This window comes from Culex pipiens, chromosome 1 (assembly GCF_016801865.2).
Source record: "Culex pipiens pallens isolate TS chromosome 1, TS_CPP_V2, whole genome shotgun sequence".
Classification (NCBI taxonomy): Eukaryota; Metazoa; Arthropoda; class Insecta; order Diptera; family Culicidae; genus Culex; species Culex pipiens.
In genome coordinates this window covers 11,771,229-11,794,207 of record NC_068937.1, presented here as the reverse complement: position 1 = coordinate 11,794,207, position 22,979 = coordinate 11,771,229, and the positions used below count along the sequence as shown (strand labels likewise).

Here is a 22,979-nt window from a genome sequence, read left to right as displayed (position 1 = left end):
TTCAAAAATACTCAAATTTTCGAAAAATGCAACATAAGTATCAAACGAAGCGACATTTTGTATCCTTTTTCATTTTATAAGATTTTTGTTTCGAAATACTAAAATTTTCTCAAATTACCGTATTTTATCCGAAAATACTCAAATTTTCCAGATTTGCAATTTTTCACTTTATTAGAGATTTTTGTAAAATATTGTTTTTTGAATACCGTATTTTTTCGAAAATACTAAAATTTTACCCATATTGCATATTTTGAAAATTTGAGTATTTCGAAAAAACTGTTATTTCTGAAAATTTTAGCATTTTCAAAAAAAAACTCTGTTAAATTACAAAACCATACAAAATTTCAATTCGTTTGATTTTCATATTGCAAATTTTAAATTTTTGTATTTTCGAAAAAAATATGATAATTTGTAAAAAAATTTAGTATTTTCGAAAAAAAAACTCTAATTAAGTGAAAAAGCACACAACATTTCGCTTCGTATTGCAAATTATGAAAATTTGAGTATTTTCGAAAAAATACGGAATTTTATGAAAAATTTTAGTATTTTACAAAAAAAAATTATAAGGTGAAAGAAACATACACGATTTCGCTTCGTTTGATACCCATATTGCAAATCAAGAAAATTTGAGTACTTTCGAATAAATACGGTGTGTATAATTTTGGGTACATATGTATATTTTGATACTTACTACATGTTCAAAAAATATATTCTTAGTGAAAGCATTGGAAATTCAACCATATCATATTGAATTAATCGATTTAAAACAAAAAATTATTATAATAACGATAACGATAGATTATCGTCAGATGATAATATTATCAACGATAGTTTTATCGATTAACAACCTTGGCCCACACATTGAAAATGATATATTTATAATTTAATTGTGATTATTTTTTTAAATTTGTTTAACAGCATCACACACGGTAATTATTTTTTTTTGTAATTTTGGAAGTAGTGTAAGAATGTATGGTTAAATATTACCTCTTTTGATGTAATATGACAAAGTATTCCTTAACTAAAACTTGGAGAGGTTACATTATACCGAAAAAGAGGTGAATTTAAACATTTTTAGCGATAGAATTTAAAAAAAAAATCTGACATTAAAAATGTACTTATTCACAGATGTAATATCACCATGATTTTTTTTAACTATACAACAGCACAACTCTAATAATGTACAAAGCATTTTGTGCTCTTTGCATAAATAATATGAAAATTAGACTTGAAATTTAATATCGTTTGTTATTGAATTTCCTTCCATATTCCAAAATTTGCTTCTTGAGAAGGGATTTTCTGATCGATATGATGCTTCCCACTGAGAATTTTGGCTCGAGCCTCGAGTCGATCTGGCTCTATATCGAGCCTGAATCGAGTCGAGGCTCGAGCCAAAATTCTCAGTGGGTTTCGGCATAGCTGTAGGTATACGGAAAAAATGTGGGTTTTTTTTAAAGTGTTGTTACTCAACGTTTAGTTTTAGAAATACTTTTTTTTTAATTTCAGCAAATTTTTAAATGTTTGAAGGAACGAAAAAAGGCACACTTTTACTAAATAGGAAAAACTTTTTTTTTGAATTGCTGTATTTGAAAAGTAATGAAAGTTTTGTCAAATATCAGCTTTAGATGCAAAATAAATTAAAAATGACTTTTTTGATGTTTTGTTAATTTGTTGATAACGTGCTCCGGGTTTAAGTTATTGGCATTATTAGGAGAAATTTTCAAAAAAATGTTCAGTATTTTTTCAATTTAAAAAACTTTTTAAAGAAAAAGCTGAGAAAATGTTCTGCAATTTTATTTCTTCGACTTTGTTGATTGGACTGCTTGTTTTAGAGATACAGCTTTGAGGATAATTAGGTATTTTTAAGGTAATCTAATTAACCTTCATTTTTCAATATCTTAAGACATGCTTAAAATGAAACTTTTGTGAAATTTTCTGCTCTTGTCTATAAAAATATTTTTTTAATTTAACGAATCAATGGTGAAATATAAACCTATAACTTTCAATTACTTTGAACATATTAAACAATCCAAGGGGAAACAATTTTAATATTTGAAAATGTCGCATTGAAATCAGGACAATAATTACACAAATTTGCATTAAGTTTCTCATTTAAACATTGATTTTAAGCATAAGTTTATTCTACGTTTTTTCCTTCACAAAACATGTTCAAACTGTGCCAAAAGTCCGAACCCACCTCACCCCGCACCACGACTAACCCGGACCATTCATCGGATGGAAAGCATTTTGACCGTAAAGCATAAAATCCTAAGCTCGATGCCGGGTCGTGGGCGGACTGGTCCGTCCAACACTCTGGGGGGGACCGACATGGTTCGGTAAAGGTCGAAAAATTTATGCACCTCGTTTTTATTACTTTTGAGGTGGTTGCAAAATTTATTAAAATTCGTCCGCTCTGATAAAAGCCTTGGGTGGGGGTCCTCACCTTTACGGTTGTGTGTTGGGAGGTACTGGGGAGGGGAAGGAAAATTTCTGACCGAGTTACTTTGAAGGATTTTGAAGGGAAGGTAATTTCGATATTGAAGTTTTTTTTACTAGCGATTTGTTTCGTTTATTGATTTTTTTTAGCTTACATAATTTGAAAGGAACTTTTCAAGTGATGGAATAATTTCAATAATATTTTGTCACAAATCGTTAACTTTCAGAAAATAACTTTCCAGATAATTAATTGTTCAATTAACGATCAAATCGCGCTGCACAAAAAGGTGAAAATTTACCCAACAGGTAACAACGACCGCCACCGCGAAGCTCAAATTCAATTGAGTCGATAAAATTTCACGCGAAACGGCTCGTGCGCCCCTCCTAATCGCCAAACATAATCGTTCTGTCCGATTAAGCAATTAGCTTAAACGAAGGTAGTCCTGAAACCTTAAACCAAAAACCACCACCAGAGAGAGAGCGAGTCAGTTGAAGTAATTATCCCGTTTTCCGCGCAATTTGCCAACCCTCCTGGAAAACCTTTCGTGCTGCTTTCACCACTAACCCGGTATCTGGTTCGGAATTATCGTAATAAAATCAAATGAAAATCATAATATCAATAGCAATTTCGTCGTCCTGCTGCTGCCACATTTCTTTTTTTTTTTGCTGACGACGCTGGCCTTTGGAGTATTTCTGGGGAGCAATCTGCTGCTACTTGGTTAGTACAAGCAGGTGCCTCGACGCACTTCTTGCTCACTCTGGGTTTTTTTTTTGTGAGGAGGAGGAGGGACTTCGATTGAATTGAGGTTAATTTCTCGATACGTTGGACTTTTTGTGGTTAGGATTTCTAAGGGTGGGGGAGTTTTTAACCCTCAGTTTGTCAAGCTTACTTAAATTTAGTTTTCAAAGTGTTATTTTGCGGTTAATTTTTTGGTTTCTTGTTTTACAATAATTTAAAATGTTTTAAAATTTTGAAAATTCAGTATCCCACCCTCCTTCGACCTCTACCAGAGCCAAGGGACAAACACATAAAATTAAAGTTGAATAAGCCTTATTAAGGGTGCACAGCAACGAAGGAAGTTGTTGTCTTATTATTTCAAAATTGTCAAACTTACGGACCCAATCCCGCAACAACGCGATTGTAAAATTTGTCAAACTTTGTTGTAAATTACTTTGTGGACAGTACTTTAGGGGATGAATGAAAAATCATATCGATAGTTCCCGTAGTTTTGAAGATACTAAAATGTCTGTAACAAAAATCTAGGTGCAAAAGCTCTGGTTGATGTGCACCGTTAAACACATTTTTTACTCTATTTTGTTATAATATAAACTTTTGATTTGTTTTTGATATTCTTTCTTGAGGATTTGAATGTTTTATAAAGTTGTTTGATATTTTTAGTGATTTTTTGTTTTTTTTTTTTTGTTAGGTTTGCTCATTGTTCGATTTTTTTTTTATGAATTGTCTTATTCCGTTTTTAAATCTTCTCTTTTCTTTTATTATTTGCATATTAAAAGAAAATTTTAGTTTTCAATTATTTAGTTTTCTTCTTTTAATTTTGTTTCTTTGAAAAATCATAGATATTGGATTTTTGTATTGCATTGTTTAATTTGCTTTATATTTGTTTTTTTAATCATCTCTGTTTTGTTTTCTATTGCTTGGTTAACGCATTTTTCTTTTTTTCTTGCTACTCTGCATTTTTTAACTACCGATATTTTGATATTTTACGTATTGTGTTTTTTGTTTTTCAAATTTACAATTGTGGTTTATTTTATTTATATTAATTTTTTTACTTGTAACTTTTAGATATTTTAATTTCTTTATAAAATGAAGCCTAGTTTGAAAGTATTTATAATACATACTTTTCATGTTTTTCTTTTTCTGGTGATTCTCTTGTTTTTTTCTTATGGATTTTTGGCTTTGAAATTAATTTCTGCTCCGATTTTTTTTATATTCATGAATTGTTTGTTTTTATTTAAAATTGTTTTTGGTTCAGTTATTCAGTTTGTTGGCCTTTAAATGTTCGACTAAATTTAATTTAATTTAAAATAAAATATTTTTGCTCACAATATGATAGCTACGACCCATTTTCGATTTTTATTTTATTTTTTTTATGCTATTTCGTTCGTTTGCTTTGATTTTTTTTAAATATCAAAATTGAAATTTTGAGCCATTCCACTTGAATTAAAAATAGTGTTGTAAAATGTTTCAATTCATTAGTCTTGCAACTATAAATTTTCAATTTTCTGAACTCAGTAATCATAGACACTATTTAAAAAAAATGAAAAAAGAGAATTTTTCGGACAAAATTTAACTTTGACTGGCTATATTTTGAAAACGGTGCACTAAATAAAAAAATGTAAAGTAATTTTCGATTGCAAACTCGATTTACATAAAAATATTAGGTCAAACAATTTGAAGTAGAAGATTTATTTTTTTTTACAAAAATCACTATGTAAAAAAAGTCATTAATTTTTGTTCATTGTACCTTTTTTCTAATTAGTCCTCATCAATGCCTACAACTTTGCCGAAGATACCAAATCAATCAAAAAATTGCTTGAAAAGTTACAGATTTTTGAATATTTACGTATTATTTTTGTATATTTTTTTATCCAACTTTTTTTTTGTTTTCGAAATAACTTTCGAAAACTTTCATTTTCTATTTTGCTTAATTTTGAATGCGGATTCCATTTTTCGTCAGATGTTTTTTTTTTTTGTATTTTTTTATATTGATTTTTGCTTCTTTTTGCAATATTTTTTTAAGCTAGTTTGTTATAGATACCTGTTCATTGATTTTTGAATGTTATTTTTATGGCTATTACTTTTTTCAATTAGACGCTTTTTGAATCATTTTTAAATTGTGTATTTCCTTCATAAAACATTCGAAAAAACTAAAAAAAATATTTTTTTCTACAGTTCTATTTGAAACGGATGAATTTCGCAGGTGCTTGCACTTTTTTCAAACGAAATTCTATTTTTTTTCAAACAAAGTTCAAAATTTTTGAAAACAAAATATCTCAACTCAATAAATTTTAAATGTAGCACTTTTGATTTTTTCCAAAAATCTATTGTTTTTTTTTCAAAAATTCATATTTCTGGTTTATAATTTGACACCATTCTTAACTCTGGCGCATAAGATGCAATTTAAAGTCCCAAAACATTCTTTTTTTTGAAAATTTAGAAAAAAATGTTTTTTGATAATTACACTTTTACTGATAAAAAGTCAAACAAAAAATTGGGATTTTTTTCCGTGTACGTATTTTTTCTGAAGGTCCTTGCCATAAAAGGCACAAAAGATGTCCTTTTAAGGAATCTAAAACAAAACAAACAATTTGTGAAAATTCAACTTTTAGTGATTGTTTCTGAAAGTCTTAATCATAAAAGATGCCTTTTTATGTCCCCCGAAACATTATAAAATCAAAATGAAAAAAAAAAATATTTTGAGTAATAAATGCATAGTAATAAAATTTAGATATTTTCCGTGTGCCTATTGTTTTTAAGAGTCCTATAATAAAAAAACGGACAAAAGATGTATTTTAAAGTCACCTAAACATATTAAAAATCTTAAAAATTAAAAAAAATAAGAATTTTGAGAATGCAACTCTTTGTGATAAAATGTCGAAAAAAATCGGATTTTTTCCGTGTGCCTATTTGTTTCGGAAAGTTCAAATAAAAGATGCCTTTTCAGTCTTATAAAAAAACAAAAAAAAATTAAGATAAAATATTACGTTTTTTTTTTAATTTAACTTATGTCAAATAAATAATCATATTTTTTCCGTGTACGAACTGCTTCTGAAAGACCTAATAATAAAAGATGCCTTTTAAGTCTCCTGAAACATTAAAAATAAATATAAAATACTTGTTTTGACAACAGAACTCTTTGGAACAAAATGTCACAAAAAGATACCGGGATTTTTTTTCGTGTGACTAGGGCGTCCAATTTTCCCGGGTTTTGAATTTCCCGGGAAACGGGAAAAATATTTTTGAAATCCCGGGAATTCCCGGGATCCCGGGAATTTTTTAAAACAGTAATAAAATCTATGTTTTCTTTATATTTGACATTTTAAAATCATAGAATTAGCTCAATACTATTCATTGGTGGTAATCTACACTTAAATCTAAACAAGGATAGCAGTTTTTAGATAGATTGAAAGATTTTTTTTGTTCTTTGTTGTGCTTTGGTTTTTTATCTAATTTCTAATCCAATTTGATTCAAATTAAATAAGTCTATTATAAATACATATTTTTTATTTTTTTTATGTGACATGACTGGAAAAGCCTAAAAAATCTTTTTTAATGTCTAAAATAACATATAAAAAGACAACAAATAAAATTATTCCAGTCAATTTTTAGATAAATTTAGACATTCATGTTTTATATTAAAAAATATTTTACAAATTATCTTAAGGTCATTGCCGCCAACTAGGGAAAATCGGGAAAACAGTCGAAATAGGTACAGGAGATTTTAGAGCAATTAATTTGAAAATCGGTGTACTTATTGTTTTGTTCTGTTCCTGTTTTAACCTAAATCAATCAAAAAATTCAAAACATTATGCAAACAAATGACTAAAACAGCTGTCAAAATTTGATCAACTTGTCTTAATTTGCCAAAGATGTTTCATGTAGTGCGTCCATCCCGGGAATTCCCGGGACAAAATTCCCGGGATTTTTCCAAAACCGGGAATTCCCGAATCCCGGGATTTTTTGTATTTTGTCCCGGGAAATCCCGAAATTGGAAAAAAAATATAATTTTGTTCTGGAAATTCAGGTGTTGTTGTGGAAAAAGATGAACAGCGATAAAAAATTATAATAAAATACTAAGTATACATCCAGGGTTTTTATTTAAATAGTCCTAGAAGCATTTGTATTTTTCATATTTTTGTAGGACCTATTTAAAAACAAACTCAAGATATCAACATTAAAGGAAATTTGTAAACAAAACTACCGATCTGTAAATTGCCTAGCGCTTTTATTTTTTTCTTTTAAATTTTGTTTATTTTTTAAAAGACTACGTATATTTATGATTTCAAATTTAATATCATTTTCAATTATTTTTCATGAAACTAGGGCGTCCAATTTTCCCGGGTTTTGAATTTCCCGGGAAACGGGAAAAATATTTTTGAAATCCCGGGAATTCCCGGGATCCCGGGAATTTTTTAAAACAGTAATAAAATCTATGTTTTCTTTATATTTGACATTTTAAAATCATAGAATTAGCTCAATACTATTCATTGGTGGTAATCTACACTTAAATCTAAACAAGGATAGCAGTTTTTAGATAGATTGAAAGATTTTTTTTGTTCTTTGTTGTGCTTTGGTTTTTTATCTAATTTCTAATCCAATTTGATTCAAATTAAATAAGTCTATTATAAATACATATTTTTTATTTTTTTTATGTGACATGACTGGAAAAGCCTAAAAAATCTTTTTTAATGTCTAAAATAACATATAAAAAGACAACAAATAAAATTATTCCAGTCAATTTTTAGATAAATTTAGACATTCATGTTTTATATTAAAAAATATTTTACAAATTATCTTAAGGTCATTGCCGCCAACTAGGGAAAATCGGGAAAACAGTCGAAATAGGTACAGGAGATTTTAGAGCAATTAATTTGAAAATCGGTGTACTTATTGTTTTGTTCTGTTCCTGTTTTAACCTAAATCAATCAAAAAATTCAAAACATTATGCAAACAAATGACTAAAACAGCTGTCAAAATTTGATCAACTTGTCTTAATTTGCCAAAGATGTTTCATGAAAAATAATTGAAAATGATATTAAATTTGAAATCATAAATATACGTAGTCTTTTAAAAAATAAACAAAATTTAAAAGAAAAAAATAAAAGCGCTAGGCAATTTACAGATCGGTAGTTTTGTTTACAAATTTCCTTTAATGTTGATATCTTGAGTTTGTTTTTAAATAGGTCCTACAAAAATATGAAAAATACAAATGCTTCTAGGACTATTTAAATAAAAACCCTGGATGTATACTTAGTATTTTATTATAATTTTTTATCGCTGTTCATCTTTTTCCACAACAACACCTGAATTTCCAGAACAAAATTATATTTTTTTCCAATTTCGGGATTTCCCGGGACAAAATACAAAAAATCCCGGGATTCGGGAATTCCCGGTTTTGGAAAAATCCCGGGAATTTTGTCCCGGGAATTCCCGGGATGGACGCACTACGTGTGACTATTGTTTCTAAAAGTCCTATTATAAAAAAAGGCACAAAAGATGTCTTTTAAGTCACCTAAACATAACAAAAATCTTAAAAAATACGTATTTTGAGTCTTCAACTCATTGTGATAAATAAAATTAAAATACAAAAATATTTAAAAAAAATGAAAATTTAACTCTAAGTGATCAAAAGTCAAATAAATAATCGTATTTTTTCCGTGTACGATTTTTTTCTGAAAGGCCTAATCATAAAAGATGCCTTATTTTCCTTAAACATTGAAAATAGAAAAAAAAAATACTTATTTTAGAACAAAACTATTCGTAATAAAATGACACAAAATAAACGGATTTTTGTTTCGTTTTTCTATTGTTTCTTAATTTCAAAATCTTAAAAATTTAAAACTTTTTTTTTTAGAATTCAATATGATAAAATGTCGAAAATATCGAGATTTTCTCCGTGTGCCTATTGTTTTTGAAACATCTAATAAAAGATGCCTCTTTAAGTCTCCTAAAAATATTTAAAAATAAAACTAAAATATTACGTGAAAATTCAACTCCTAAATACTCTTAAATCAAAAAAGAAATAAATAATCAGATTTTTTTCCATGTAAATTTTGTTTCTGTAAGTCATACAATTTGCCGAAGATACCAAATCGTTCTGAAAATCTCTTCTCAAGATATATATTTTTGAATATTCACATGTCCATTTTGTTCGACCAACAATCTTATCTGTTTTGATATTTTTTGTAGTTTGTAGCTAATCTTGAAAATGTATTGTTATTCTTTTTAAAGTTGAGTGTTTATTTTTTTATGTTTATTTTTAGTGCTTTTTATTGTTCTTTGACCAAATTTTATTTCATCTTTATTTTATTCAATTTGAAAAAAAAATCAGTCAGTGTTCTTCGCTCTTTGAATAAATTGAATTTCGTTACAAATAAACAGTTTTATTTTTTTTCTTACGCTCATTTTTTTCTTTCCTTATGCTCGTTATTATTGTATATTCTTTAAAAGATTTTGAAATTAGGTGGATTTTTTTTTGTTTTCAGTTTTGAAGCTAGGTATTATTTTTTACCGATGAAAATTCAGAGCACAGAAGACTGATTAAATTCATAAATCCAGTATTTTTATAATAATTGAATTAATCTTCATTTAAATCTCCTCCCTCCAAAAATCCTTCCCAGGGTTAACCCTCTCCCACAAATCGTTTCCCATCTGCGCTCTGTTTGCTCTGCTGGTGACAAGAATTTCCATCAATGGCAATTCGCCCCCCAACCTCCAACGCAAAAAAAAACTCCGTTCACCAACACAATTGATATCCCGTTTTTTGCTCCGTCCATTTCAATATCTGTCTGGTGTCCGGATCCCGATTGAACCCGAACCAACAGCTGGACTCCGGACTGCACTTTTGCCTGGTACTCCTGCTGCTGCTGCAGTCAGTTATTAATTGCTGTTTATTGTTGGTTCAATAAAAAGCCATCCATTATGGGATTCCCAGAGAGGAGGGGTGGACCTTGGACGTCCTTTTGGCTATTGATCTGGGTTGGACAGGCTGTGGTTTACAGCTTTTTTGTTTTGTTTTGTGGGAAATCAATTACAGGCACAATAATTGTTTGAGCCAGTTCGGGAAAAACGGTTGGACTCATTAGTGCAATAAGATGGACAGTTCTGGGACAAATTATTCCAATTTCGTATAAGGACCATCTTCAAAGACGTGCCCTAATCCGGAGTCAGCAGCATTAAAATGTGTCTCGTCAGCAGTGTTCAGGGTTGAACTCTACGTCAAGAACATCTGCAATAAAAGTTGTCTCCAAACTTCTTGATGAATTCCTTCAAGAAATTATTTCCATGGGGAAACCAAAGTTTTGCGACACTCGTCATAACTCGCCAAGACTACATCCCCCCCTAATCGACCCCTCGAGAGGACTCCGACTTGATGACTCTATGTAACCGAGCAATAACCGGAATTCTGGGAAAAGACACAGACTATAAGGATAACAGTAATAACAATAATTATAATACCCCAGCAGTCCTGGCTCTGCCCTCTTCTCGTCGGAAGGATGATGGTTCTCGGAATGCTTCCCATTCAGCGAACTAATGAGTTTGAGCTTTGAAGAGATTCCACCCCCTCACAAATCCTCCAACCTCTGAATCGGCTTCCAGAGTAGAGATTGAATCGTTTTCCCCTTACGACGACGCACACACGCACGCAAAACGTATGTATTTATGTGTTATTTATCGGCTTTTGCGCTAGATTAGATTAAAGCGATAAGCTCGTGCCAAACATTGTCGGTGGAGCTCCTTTCAACATCGTCATCGACAGCCAGCTCGGCCGGGCTTCCGAGTTTGTGAAGGGCTGTGAGCTGGGGCACGGAAAGTTGGAAGGGAGCTGAAAGCTGGCGGAAAATGACTGTTTGAGACGGTCGTGATGGTTGGGACGGTAACATTTATTGATTTGATATTTTATTGCGTTTAGACTATTGAGACGGTTAAAAAAGTTAAGACTAGAATGTTGAGACGGTTAAGACGCTTATAACGGTTGTTAAAAAAGGTTGAGACGCTTACTCAGACAGTTGGGACGGTAAGATGGTTGATACTGTTGAGACGATTGCATCGGAAGAGATGGCGTTGAGACTGCTGAGACATTCGAGACTGTTAATACTGTTAGGAATGTTGTAGCGATTCAGAAAGAAAGAAGATTGACTGTTTGAGACGATTGTGATGGTCAAACTGTTTGAGACGGTTAATACGCTTGAGACGGTTAAAACGCTTGAGAAGGTTAGAAAAGTTAGGAGATTGTTGAGACGATTAAGACTGTAGAAATTATTGAGACGGTTAACACTACACCGAACGTTGACACTGTAAAGACGATTTGAAAGGGAAGATATGGAAAAAAAGCGTGTTAATACCGTCAACGTTGCACATCAACCAAAGCTTTTGCACCCATATTTTTGTTACAGATATTTTAGTATCTTCAAAACTACGGGAACTATCGATATACTTTTTTATTCATCCCCTAAGCTACTATTTTCATAAAGATTTACAACCAAATTTGACAATTTTTACAACCAAATTATTTCAGGATTGGGTCCGTAAGTTTAACCATTTTAGAATAAGAAGACAACAACTTCCTTGGTTGCTGTGTATCCTTAAGACTGTTGAGACGACTGAGACAATAATACTGTTTGAGACGGTCGTGATGGTTGGATGGTTAAACTTATTGAGACGGTTAAGATTATTTAGACTTTTGAGACGGTTAGAATAAGACTATCAGTTGCGACGGAAAGACTGTTGAAATTTTTGAGACGGTTAATACGACAGTTGGGACGGTATAATGGTTGCACTGTTGAGATGATTAAAACGGAAGACATGGTTAAAAGCGTTAAGACTGTTGAGACATTTGAGACTGTTAATATTGTTGAGAGTACTGAGGCGATTGAAACTGTTGAGACGGTTAAGACTGGCTGAGATTTTAAGACTGTTTATGATGGGTCAACTCATTGAGACGGCTTTGGACTATTGAGACGGTTAAAACAATTAGGAGTATCATGGAGTAAGATGGTTGACACTGTTGAGACGATTAATACGGAAGTGATGATTAAAAGCGTTAAGATTGTTGAGACATTTAAGACTGTTAATACTGTTTAGGGTGTTGAGACGGTTAAGACTGTTGTGACGGCGAGTAAAAAAGACTGTTTGAGATTATCGTGATGGTTGGGACGGTTTAACTTATTGGGCCGGTTAAGATTTTTTAGACTATTGAGACGGTTAAAACAGTAAAGACTATCAGTTGCGACGGTTAAGATGCTTCAGATTATTGAGGATGGTTAAGCCTGTTGAAATTGTTGAGGAGAATAATATTGTTGAGACATTTAAAACTAGCAACACTAGTGTTGAGACTGTTTAAGATGGTCACGAAGGTTGAGACGGTTAAACTTATTGAGACGGTTAAGATTTGTTAGACTGTTGAGATGGTTAAAACAGTTAAGACTCTCAGCTGATACGGTTAAGACATTTTAGATGATTGAGACGGTTAAGACTGACGAAATTGTTGAGGAGAAAAAGACTGTGGAGATAGTTGAGACGGTTAGTTTTACTCAGACAGTTGGGACGGTAAGATTTGAGACAATCGAAACAAAAGAGAAAGTTAGAAGCTTTAACACTATTGAGACGGTTGATAGTGTTAAGACTGTTGAAGCGATGGAGACTGTTGATATGGTTGAGACTATTTAGACGGCTGAGGCGGTAAGACGGTTGAGAATGTGCAGATGATCGATCAGAGGCGTACTAAGGCCGGGTGTCACCCGGGGCGGGCTGCCCGGTGTCACTCCTCACCCCCCCCCCCCCTTTTCACACCCCCCTTTCTAGGTTTAATCCCACCAAACTTATGTTACATGAAATTCTTCTTACAAACTGGAATTCTTTAGAAAATTATACTTACTATACTTTTTATATTAAAGCAACGACTTTTCAAAAAGTGCTTACAATTTGATTTTTTTCTCATATGCAAATACACGCAATATAATTATCGAAATGATTATATCAGTGAACTAGTTTAAAAAAGAAAATATCATTTAGCTCGGCGGTTTTCCTTATAAATGACAGATTTTTAAAATTGAAAATATTAAAAAATATGCTGTGTCATCAAATACACAATACATTATTTTTATCGTTTTGATAGTGTTTGCACAGAATATTCTTTTAATCAAAATCAAAATCATTTTCCATAAAATTTAGAAAGATAAAAATTTGTATACGCTCAATAACAATATTTGAATTTCATTAAATTTTAAGTTAATAGTTATGTTTTTTCAATGATGAATTTATTTTCAGAAAATTGTTCGTTACGAGATTGAAGAACTCGCAAATTTTAAATGGTGATTTAAATTCAAACATTTATTATGAAAAAACAAATTGCTCGGTATTAGTATTCTCTAGAAATTATGTTAAGATTAAACTGATAATCGTAAGATACATATTTTTTAAACATTTGATAAACAACGAAATAAAAACAAATAATTATATGACATGACATTTCTTCAAGCTTTATGAACTTTTTTCCAAAGGCAACAAATTTAATTAGGCAAACTGATTTGATTTTATAAACAAAATGTATAGCCGTATTTAAAAAACCTTCGATTCCATATTTTCCAAAATCTTTTGAAGCTAAAATAATTGTCAGTTCAAGCTAAAAAATAATTATAATAAATTATAGCCTAGCAAAATATTTTAACTGGTTTATGTTAAGATATTTTGAAACTTAAATTTTCCGTTATTTTTTTTAGATAAGACACTTTTAAGTTTTTTTTATTCTAAGAACTGCAGATCAAAAGAGACATTTTTTGACTTAGAGTTTCTTGAATTAAAATGCTGGCCCCGCGCAATTTTGGGCGATTTTTTTAAACGCTCAAATTGCGAAAATTGAATCGAGTACTGCAAATTTCAAGGATCATTTAGACATTCTTACAAATCAAAAAAGAAAAAAAGAAGCTTTAAATTGTAAAATTTGTTAATCAAATAAAAATGCTTTATAATTTTCTATTAAGCTTTCAAAAAAATAAAACCGGAAAACACAAAAAGGATCAATTTTTCAATTATTAATGAATTTTATTTTAATTTCAACCAATAATTTTATTTTTCTTTTTTTGCTTTGAATATATTTGTTTATTTACAAAAACAGTTTGTACAACAAGTCTTGAAATAATTTTATTTTTTTAAATACATATTTAAAAGTTTTTTTTAAATTATTTTATAAATTAAAAATTGATTCCGGAAAGATTCAGAACTCGGTAATGTCTTTAAATGTTAATCAAAATGTTATTTTCTGTTGTGCAAATATTTTTGATGCATGGTTTACCAAATCAAAAAATTGGTTAACACTGAATCCAAATACTTGAGACATTTTTCCTCGAATTTTCCTTGAAAATGTTAATTAGTTTCATTCATATTTTATGTTATTTTGCTGAAACATTATAGAATCTTTCCAAGGACCAGAAAAATTATAAGTATTGGTGAGGGAAGTTTAGAAAAATAGTTTCGCTTTTTAAAAAGCATATTTTTCAAAATTAAAAATATGAATGAAACACATTATTGATTTTCAAGAAAAATTCGAGGAAAAATGTCTCAAGCATTTTTTTGTATTCTGATTTTTTGATTGATTGATGGGAAATCATACATCAAAAATATTTGCACAATTTAAAACAAAACAAACATCTCGATTAACATTTAAAGACATTTGCGAGTTTTGAATCTATTTAGAATTAATTTTTATTTTATGAAATAATTTAAAAAAGTTTTAAAGATGTATTTAAAAAAAATTAATCCACTTTAAGTTTTTGATCAAAATTTACTAATTTGTTTTTTTTTGCTAGCTTAATAGAATATAATTAAACTTTTTTAATTGTTAAACAAATTTTACAATTTAAAGCTTTATTTTAACACTGGAACACTCAACGCATGTCAAACAACTTCATTCATTTTATTTATTTAATAATAGCTGAGACATTGCTAACAAAAAAAATTGAGAAAAAACGTCTATTGAAAAATTAGAGATATTTGAAAAAATATGAAAATACGTTGATTAATTTTGATACCCAATACCCTACCTTTGTAATTTTGAATTTTAAAATTTCCAACATCTTAAATAAGAGAATTTCATACCTTTCCAAATTAACAAAAATGTACATATTGAGACTACTTTAAAAAACCTATTGGCCCTTTCTTGCTTTTAACTTTAAAATAATGTCTTTTAGTTCATTTCTAAAAAAAATACAATAGTTAAGTTTACTTGTAAGTACATATAATTGTTTTGAAAATAAAAACAAAATGCTTTTGGAATTGTTATGAGAACATCCTGATATTTTTTAAAAAACACATTTTGTATCAAACTGCCATGACATTGTTTGACTATCTCTTTCATAAATTCGAAAGTTGTGTTTGGGTAATTCTCTACCAACTCACACGAAATCGGGAAAAGTTGCCCCGACCCCTCTTCGATTTGCGTGAAACTTTGTCCTAAGGGGTAACTTTTGTCCCTGATCACGAATCCGAGGTCCGTTTTTTGATATTTCGTGACGGAGGGGCGGTACGACCCCTTCCATTTTTGAACATGCGAAAAAAGAGGTGTTTTTCAATAATTTGCAGCCTAAAACGGTGATGAGATAGAAATTTGGTGTCAAAGGGACTTTTATGTAAAATTAGACGCCCGATTTGATGGCGTACTCAGAATTCCGAAAAAACGTATTTTTCATCGAAAAAAACACTAAAAAAGTTTTAAAAATTCTCCCATTTTCCGTTACTCGACTGTAAAAAATTTTGAAACATGTCATTTTATGGGAAATTTAATGTACTTTTTGAATCTACATTGTCCCAGAAGGGTCATTTTTTCATTTAGAACAAAATTTTTCATTTTAAAATTTCGTGTTTTTTCTAACTTTGCAGGGTTATTTTTTAGAGTGTAACAGTGTTCTACAAAGTTGTAGAGCAGACAATTACAAAAAAATTGATATATAGACATAAGGGGTTTGCTTATAAACATCACAAGTTATCGCGATTTTACGAAAAAAAGTTTTGAAAAAGTTACTTTTTGCGTTTCTCTTTGTTTCGTCGTCCGTGTCTGTCGCGGGTGACCATGAACGGCCATGATCGATGACGACCAACTTTTTTAAAACTTTTTTTCGTAAAATCGTGATAACTTGTGATGTTTATAAGCAAAACCCTTATGTATATATATTAAAATTTTTGTAATTGTCTGCTCTACAACTTTGTAGAACATTGTTACACTCTAAAAAATAACCCTGCAAAGTTAGAAAAAACACGAAATTTTAAAATGAAAAATTTTGTTCTAAATGAAAAAATGACCCTTCTGGGACAATGTAGATTCGAAAAGTACATTAAATTTCCCATAAAATGACATGTTCCAAAATTTTTTACAGTCGAGTAACGGAAAATGGGAGAATTTTTAAAACTTTTTTAGTGTTTTTTTCGATGAAAAATACGTTTTTTCGGAATTCTGAGTACGCCATCAAATCGGGCGTCTAATTTTACATAAAAGTCCCTTTGACACCAAATTTCTATCTCATCACCGTTTCAGGCTGCAAATTATTGAAAAACACCTCTTTTTTCGCATGTTCAAAAATGGAAGGGGTCGTACCGCCCCTCCGTCACGAGATATCAAAAAACGGACCTCGGATTCGTGATCAGGGACAAAAGTTACCCCTTAGGACAAAGTTTCACGCAAATCGAAGAGGGGTCGGGGCAACTGCTGTGTGAGTTGGCGGAGAATTACCCGTTTTTGATTATCTAAAATTTACTATAATCACAAGGATTTTCATATAGGTATTCTAGAAGCAAGGCAACAATATGAGCCAAGATTGCGCAATCTGTGTTTTAATGTAGTTGTCGATTTATTTACCTTTTTTGATTTACGGTGCTGTTTTTCAACTAAATTGCATGTGACCCTAAAAAAATATCAAAATGGTTTTTGTGACAAGTAGTTTAATGTTTCGTTAATTCATATTTTTAAATTGATCATAATTTAGGATATTTATTCTAATGGGTGCATTTTATTGTTTATTTGAATTATAATAGGGTTTGAAAAGGTTGTTGTGCACTCTTGCCGAGTCTTACTCTACTTACCATTTTTGTATGGACAGTTTCTAAAATTATATAGAGACTTGCAAAGGCGAACCAACAAATATCCCGCGGGTTGGTCTTAAGATTATTGTGGAATCCGGCCCATTTATGATTCTTCTCATGACGTTGTTTAAGAAAATGATGAATAAGTTTGCTTTTATAAACAAAAATAATAAAAAATAGTAAATCTAATCAAAACATGAGAAACTACAATTTAACAATTACATTTTAATAATAATTTTTTTTTGAGGGTTCGGAAAGTATTAAATAAGCACTATAATATTTTCCAAAAAAGATTTATAAAACGTTAACAATTAAAAAATATAAGTGAAGGGAAAATAATGCCAATCTCAAATTGTTGAAACATAGATTCAAACTTTATTCAAAAAGTAAATTTTATTTATTTTAAAATCATAATTCTGTGGACCTCTTCGGATCTGCCCGACAATTTAAAAAAAATAAACGTGGCAGTTTAAAACATGGCTTGGTCGAGGGAAAGTTTGATAAAACAATTTCATTGAAACAAAAATAATAAAACAATAAACAAATTTAAAATAACCTGTCAAATGGCGATATTTTTAATCTATATTTTGCAAATAATATCCCGAATCATTTGTATCTATACAAATACTATCTAACAAGTAGGACATACAAATTTTAATCATTATTAACAAAAAAAGTCATAATCCTAACAAATGTTGTTTAGGAAACGAATTCGGATTTTCCGTACCTATTTGAAATTTTCGTTAAATTTCCCATCAAAATTATTATTGACACTTAGAGTGGTACTAACTTGTGAAAATGATTTTTAAATGCAAATTGTCTTAATTAAAACGAATTTAAAACAAAATAAATAGCAAAAAATCGGGATCCATTTACAGTCAGTTAAAAATATTATATCAATAAAATGTAATCTAAAATAACATAATATTTTCAGACGGAGTTGATAATAAACTGAGACAGGCATGGTTCTTGAATTTTGCAGATGATGCCAAGTGGTCCAAAGAATTCGACCTCATGTTTTAATTGATGCATTTTTTTTTGTATTTGTTTGACCTAACATTGCATAGAAATATCGGGTTGAGAAAGAATGAAATATGAATTTTGAACCAATTCATTTTCAAGTTAAATTCTACTACCCGAATTACAAAAAAAAATGATGATATAATATATTTCGTATGATTTATATGTTTGTTCCTTAAAATCTTTTATCAATAATTATGAAATGATAAAATTTGTTACAAAAAAAGTAAAGAATCTAATCAAATACTTTTTTTTAAGATTTTTAAACTTAAAATATTCTCTGTCAATTTAGTGAAAAAGAAAACAATGGAAATGTTAAGATCGTTTTTTATCTCTCATTATTGCCTAGTAAAGATTAAGCTGGAATATTTATTCATTGAAAAAGCGTTTGTTTTCTTCCGGTCAGATCGTTAAGATTTAGAAAAAAATGGATTTTTTGTTTAAATTTGTTTTTTAGATTTTGTTATAAAAATGTATGTTTAAATTATTTGAAAATATTTGAAATGAGTAGTAAATAAAATGTTTCTTTACAAAAAATATTTCTGTACAAACAAATTTGTAAAACTGAAAATAGATTACATTCCCGCGATACTACGGTAAATTTCCAAAATGACCAGCGAGGTTCAGCTGGCTTAGAACCACTGATTTAGAACTTTTTCAAAGGAAACTTAGATATTTGGAAAACAATATTGTTTCAACTGTTATCGAGAATCATGCAATTTTTACTCTGCATATGATAACCATTGAACAAAATATATATAATAAAATACACCAGCAAATAATTGTTTAAAAATAATTGAGAATAATATCAAACTATTTTTGCCAATTAAATCATCAGTATTTGAAAGTTCATTTCAGGTTATCCGTTATCAATTATTTTGATAATTTAAATTCTGAAAATCAATTCCAAATTTTAAAACAGCACAACCAATTTCAAAAAAAAATCTAAAGAATAATAAATATAATCAAATATTGTTCGAAATGTTAAACACATTTTCAAATGGATCTGCGGTTGAAACTGTATCTACTGGCAGGTTATACTTTGACCATCCTAAAAGAAATACGGTGATTGTCATTAAAATAATTTGCCATTTTCTGCACCCTTTCATTAGCTTTCAGTTTTGATAGCAAGCAGTTGTTTTTTATTTTTTTGATTTAAAGTGTTTTTTTTTATTTTTGATTTCAATTGGAACTTTGCAGAAGAAAACAAAAAATAAACCTACATTTTTACGTCATTTTTACAAGAAAACATTTTCCATTAAACTCTTTTTATAAGGTTGTACATTAATAATATAGGGGTGACACCCCTTATATATTAGTATCTTTATCAAAATTCCTTTATTTGGTGATCGGGTGTCACCCCTGAATTTTTTTTTTTAATCTTCAGGATATGTTTAATATAAACATGCATTTTAACTAACTGTGAATACTTAACTTCATTATTTCTATGTAAACATATTCTAAAACATGAGTGTTACTTTTGGGTGTCACCCCCATCTAAAATCAATGTTTCAGAAAATTTAACTTTTATGTTTTGTTTAAGAAAAATGATATATATTAGATACTTGATGATTTTTTTATGAACATATTTTAGGTCAATTATATTTTTTTCTTCGTCCGAGTCAGGTGTCACCCCATCAGCTCGGGTGTCACCCCAAGATGGGTGACACCCGGGGCGGGCCGCCCCCACCGCCCCCCCCTTAGTACGCCACTGTGATCGATAGGCATGCAATGCTTAAGACGGTTGCTGTGTTTGAGACTGGCTGCATAGACAATTGAGACGGTTGAGACGGTTAAAATGTTTGAGACAGTTTTATAAGGTTGAAACGAATTAATTAAAAATTGATCTGGATCCGGACTGCCGAGTTGATAAGAAAATTGAGACGGAGGCGTTTAGTTGAGACGGCTAGAAGTTGGTTTGTACATTGACTCAGACACCTGAATATTTGAGGACGGTTGAGACGGCTAAACTGTTGAGACGGTTGTTCAAACAAACTGTTTTGAGCATTGATACTTAGGAGTTTGTTGGTTAAGATTTTTGAGACGCCTACAATGGTTGAGACTGTTAAGAAAATTAAAGCAAATGAGACGCTTAGGACAGTTGAGACGGTTAATATAGTTGAGACTGTTTTTACGATTGATCCACTAGAGAAAGTTTAGATTGTAGTGCTGAATAAGACGTTAACGATTATTGAGACGGTCAAGAAAGTTGGGAGTGCTGGGACAATCAACTCAGATGAGACACTTGCGTCAATTAGAAAAATTGAGAACGGGAGGAAAGTTGAGACGTTTAGGATGGTTGAGACAGTTAGGATGATTGAGACGTTTAGGATGGTTGAGATGGTAAATTAAATTTGAGACTATTCAGATGTTTAATTCAGGTGAGACGGCTAAGTCGTATTAGACGATTGAGGCTGTTTAACTGTTGAGACGGTTAGTACAAAAAACACAATTTTGACAAATAATCCAGGTGAGAAAGTGGTTACGATTAAGCTGATTGACAGAGTTGAGACGGTTAAGGTTACTAAGATGTTAACGACGATTGAGACGATTAATAAAATTAAAGCTGTTGAGATAACCGATCTGAAAGATACAGAAGAGTCATTTAAAACATTTGAGACGCTTAGGACAGTTGAAATGGTTAAAATAGTTGTTTTGATTACTGATCCAGGTGAGAAAGTTAAGACAATTAAGCTGATTGTGACCATTGCGGTGGTGGGACGGTTAAGAAAATTAAGACTGTTGATACGGATATGATTATTGATATTTTTATCAGGCTTGAGACGGTTAAGGAAATTAAGAGTGTTTGACAATTAGATGAGACAGTTGAATTAATCAGAACAATTGAGAAGAGGAGGAATGTTGAGACGGTTAAGGTAGTCTTGAAACTAATTCGGGTGAGACAAGATAATTGAGTAAAGATAATTGAAATGGTGATGGTTGAGACGGTTATGCAAATTTGAATCATATTGAGACGGTAGATCTAGGAAAAACAGGTGAGCTGAGAGCGGTTGAGACGGCAGCAAAAACATTTTTTTTGGGAAATAATTCAGGTAAGAAAGATGAGGATAATTTTGTTGATTGAGACGACTGAGACGGCTAATTAAAACAATCGGTTTTGACTCAGACTATAAGATGATTAAAACTGTTAAGAAAATGTACAGTTAAGATTGTAAAGATTGTTGAAAGGGTCATGTCAGCTGGGACAGTTTTGACAATTGATCCGGGTGAGACAGTTGAGACGGTAAAGCTAATTGAGACTTTTACGATTGTTGTGAAGGTTGTAAATATTGCGACTTTCTTGTTTTCTGATTTAGGTGAGACGATTGAGGCGATTAAACTAAACTGAGAATTCAGTTGAGACGTTAAAGATTATTGAGACGTTCAAGATGGATGAGACTGTTATGAAAATTGAGGCTGTTGAGACAATCTAGCCGTGTGTGACAACAGAGTCCTTTGAGTCGCTTAGGATAGTTATGACGGTTAAAAAAACGGGTCAGATGGTTATGCATAATGACACGTTTACGATGGTTGAGACGGTTAAGCAACTTGAGTCTGTTGAGATATTGCTCCAGGTGAGACAGCTAATTTTTTTTAAGATGATTGAACAGATTAAGACAAATGGGACGGATAAGATTGTTAAGACTTTTTGATGATTGATAAAAATAAGTCCGATGAGACGGTTATAATTGAGGCAGTTACTATAATTTCGACTTCTGATGCTGCTGAGACGGCTGAGACGCTTCAAACTACTAATCTTGTCTACTACTAAATTTCTCAAATTTCACGCTTATGATCTTCCAGTGGATTGCACACAACCTCCCCTCTCCTTTTCCCCTCCCCAAACCTCACCTTGATAAGGGCTGGGACAGCCTGCAGGCCTGTACGTGTTTGTGTCTGCTCACCAGGTCTGTGTGTACCTTTCCACTTTGGATTACTGACACAGTTCGTGTGTACGTGTGTGCGCGCCGTTGATACCACAGTGTAACTCTCTCTCTGTAATATGTATCACTTTGTTGACGTTTCTGCAGCCTCAGCCCCGACACTTGCTAGCGGATGTTGTTCGGTGGAAAATTGATGTTGTGTCGCTTTGCGTTTAATTGCCTCTCTGCAGAGAGGTAGATTAGGGTAGTCGCAATGAAATGTGAGCTTCCCTTAACCCTCCCTTTTGGGTTCCGGAAATTGAAGCGCAACATTGTTGTGCAGAGTAGGTCACTAATCGATTTCTTGATCTTTCCTATTCAACTTTTGCAGTGGTCAACGCGGGTTATCACGAGAAGCGACTGCTGCACAACCTGCTCGACAACTACAACGTGCTGGAGCGGCCCGTCGTCAACGAGTCCGACCCGCTGCAGCTGAGCTTCGGGCTGACGCTGATGCAGATCATCGATGTGGTAAGTTGGTGATGTCTTTTTTGAATCTGGGTTTTAAGGAATTAGAGATCGTCAAGACATTTCAATTGAAAAACGTCAGCTTCATGGAATTTTTTTTTTCCAAAAATCGTGAATATTATATCATGAAAATGTGAACGTTTCGATTTTACGTCACAATTTTATAAATTTTTAACATTGATCATGATTTCCTGAATAAAGATTAAGATTTCATGTTTTTGATTTCAAAATTCATGATCACGATCAAAAAATATTTAGCGTGAATAAAAATTCACGATTTTATGAAAAAAAAAAAAAAAACTTTTGTCCCTGATCAC

The 22,979-nt window shown here is 31.0% G+C and overlaps 1 protein-coding gene across 2 annotated transcripts in view; it reads left to right on the top strand.

The window, feature by feature from the left end:
• Positions 1–22,979, top strand: part of LOC120431005 (neuronal acetylcholine receptor subunit alpha-7-like) — a 363,511-nt gene that overhangs the window by 62,180 nt on the left and 278,352 nt on the right. Inside the window, exons 1-2 of one of the 2 annotated variants that reach the window (XM_052708174.1) lie at positions 22,283–22,415; positions 22,526–22,665. In XM_052708174.1, coding sequence (XP_052564134.1) covers positions 22,409–22,415; positions 22,526–22,665 — 147 coding nt within the window. In that variant the 5' untranslated portion in view covers positions 22,283–22,408. Of the gene's footprint in view, positions 1–22,282; positions 22,416–22,525; positions 22,666–22,979 lie in introns of those variants that run through there. The other variant, XM_039596164.2, reaches the window with a different exon arrangement.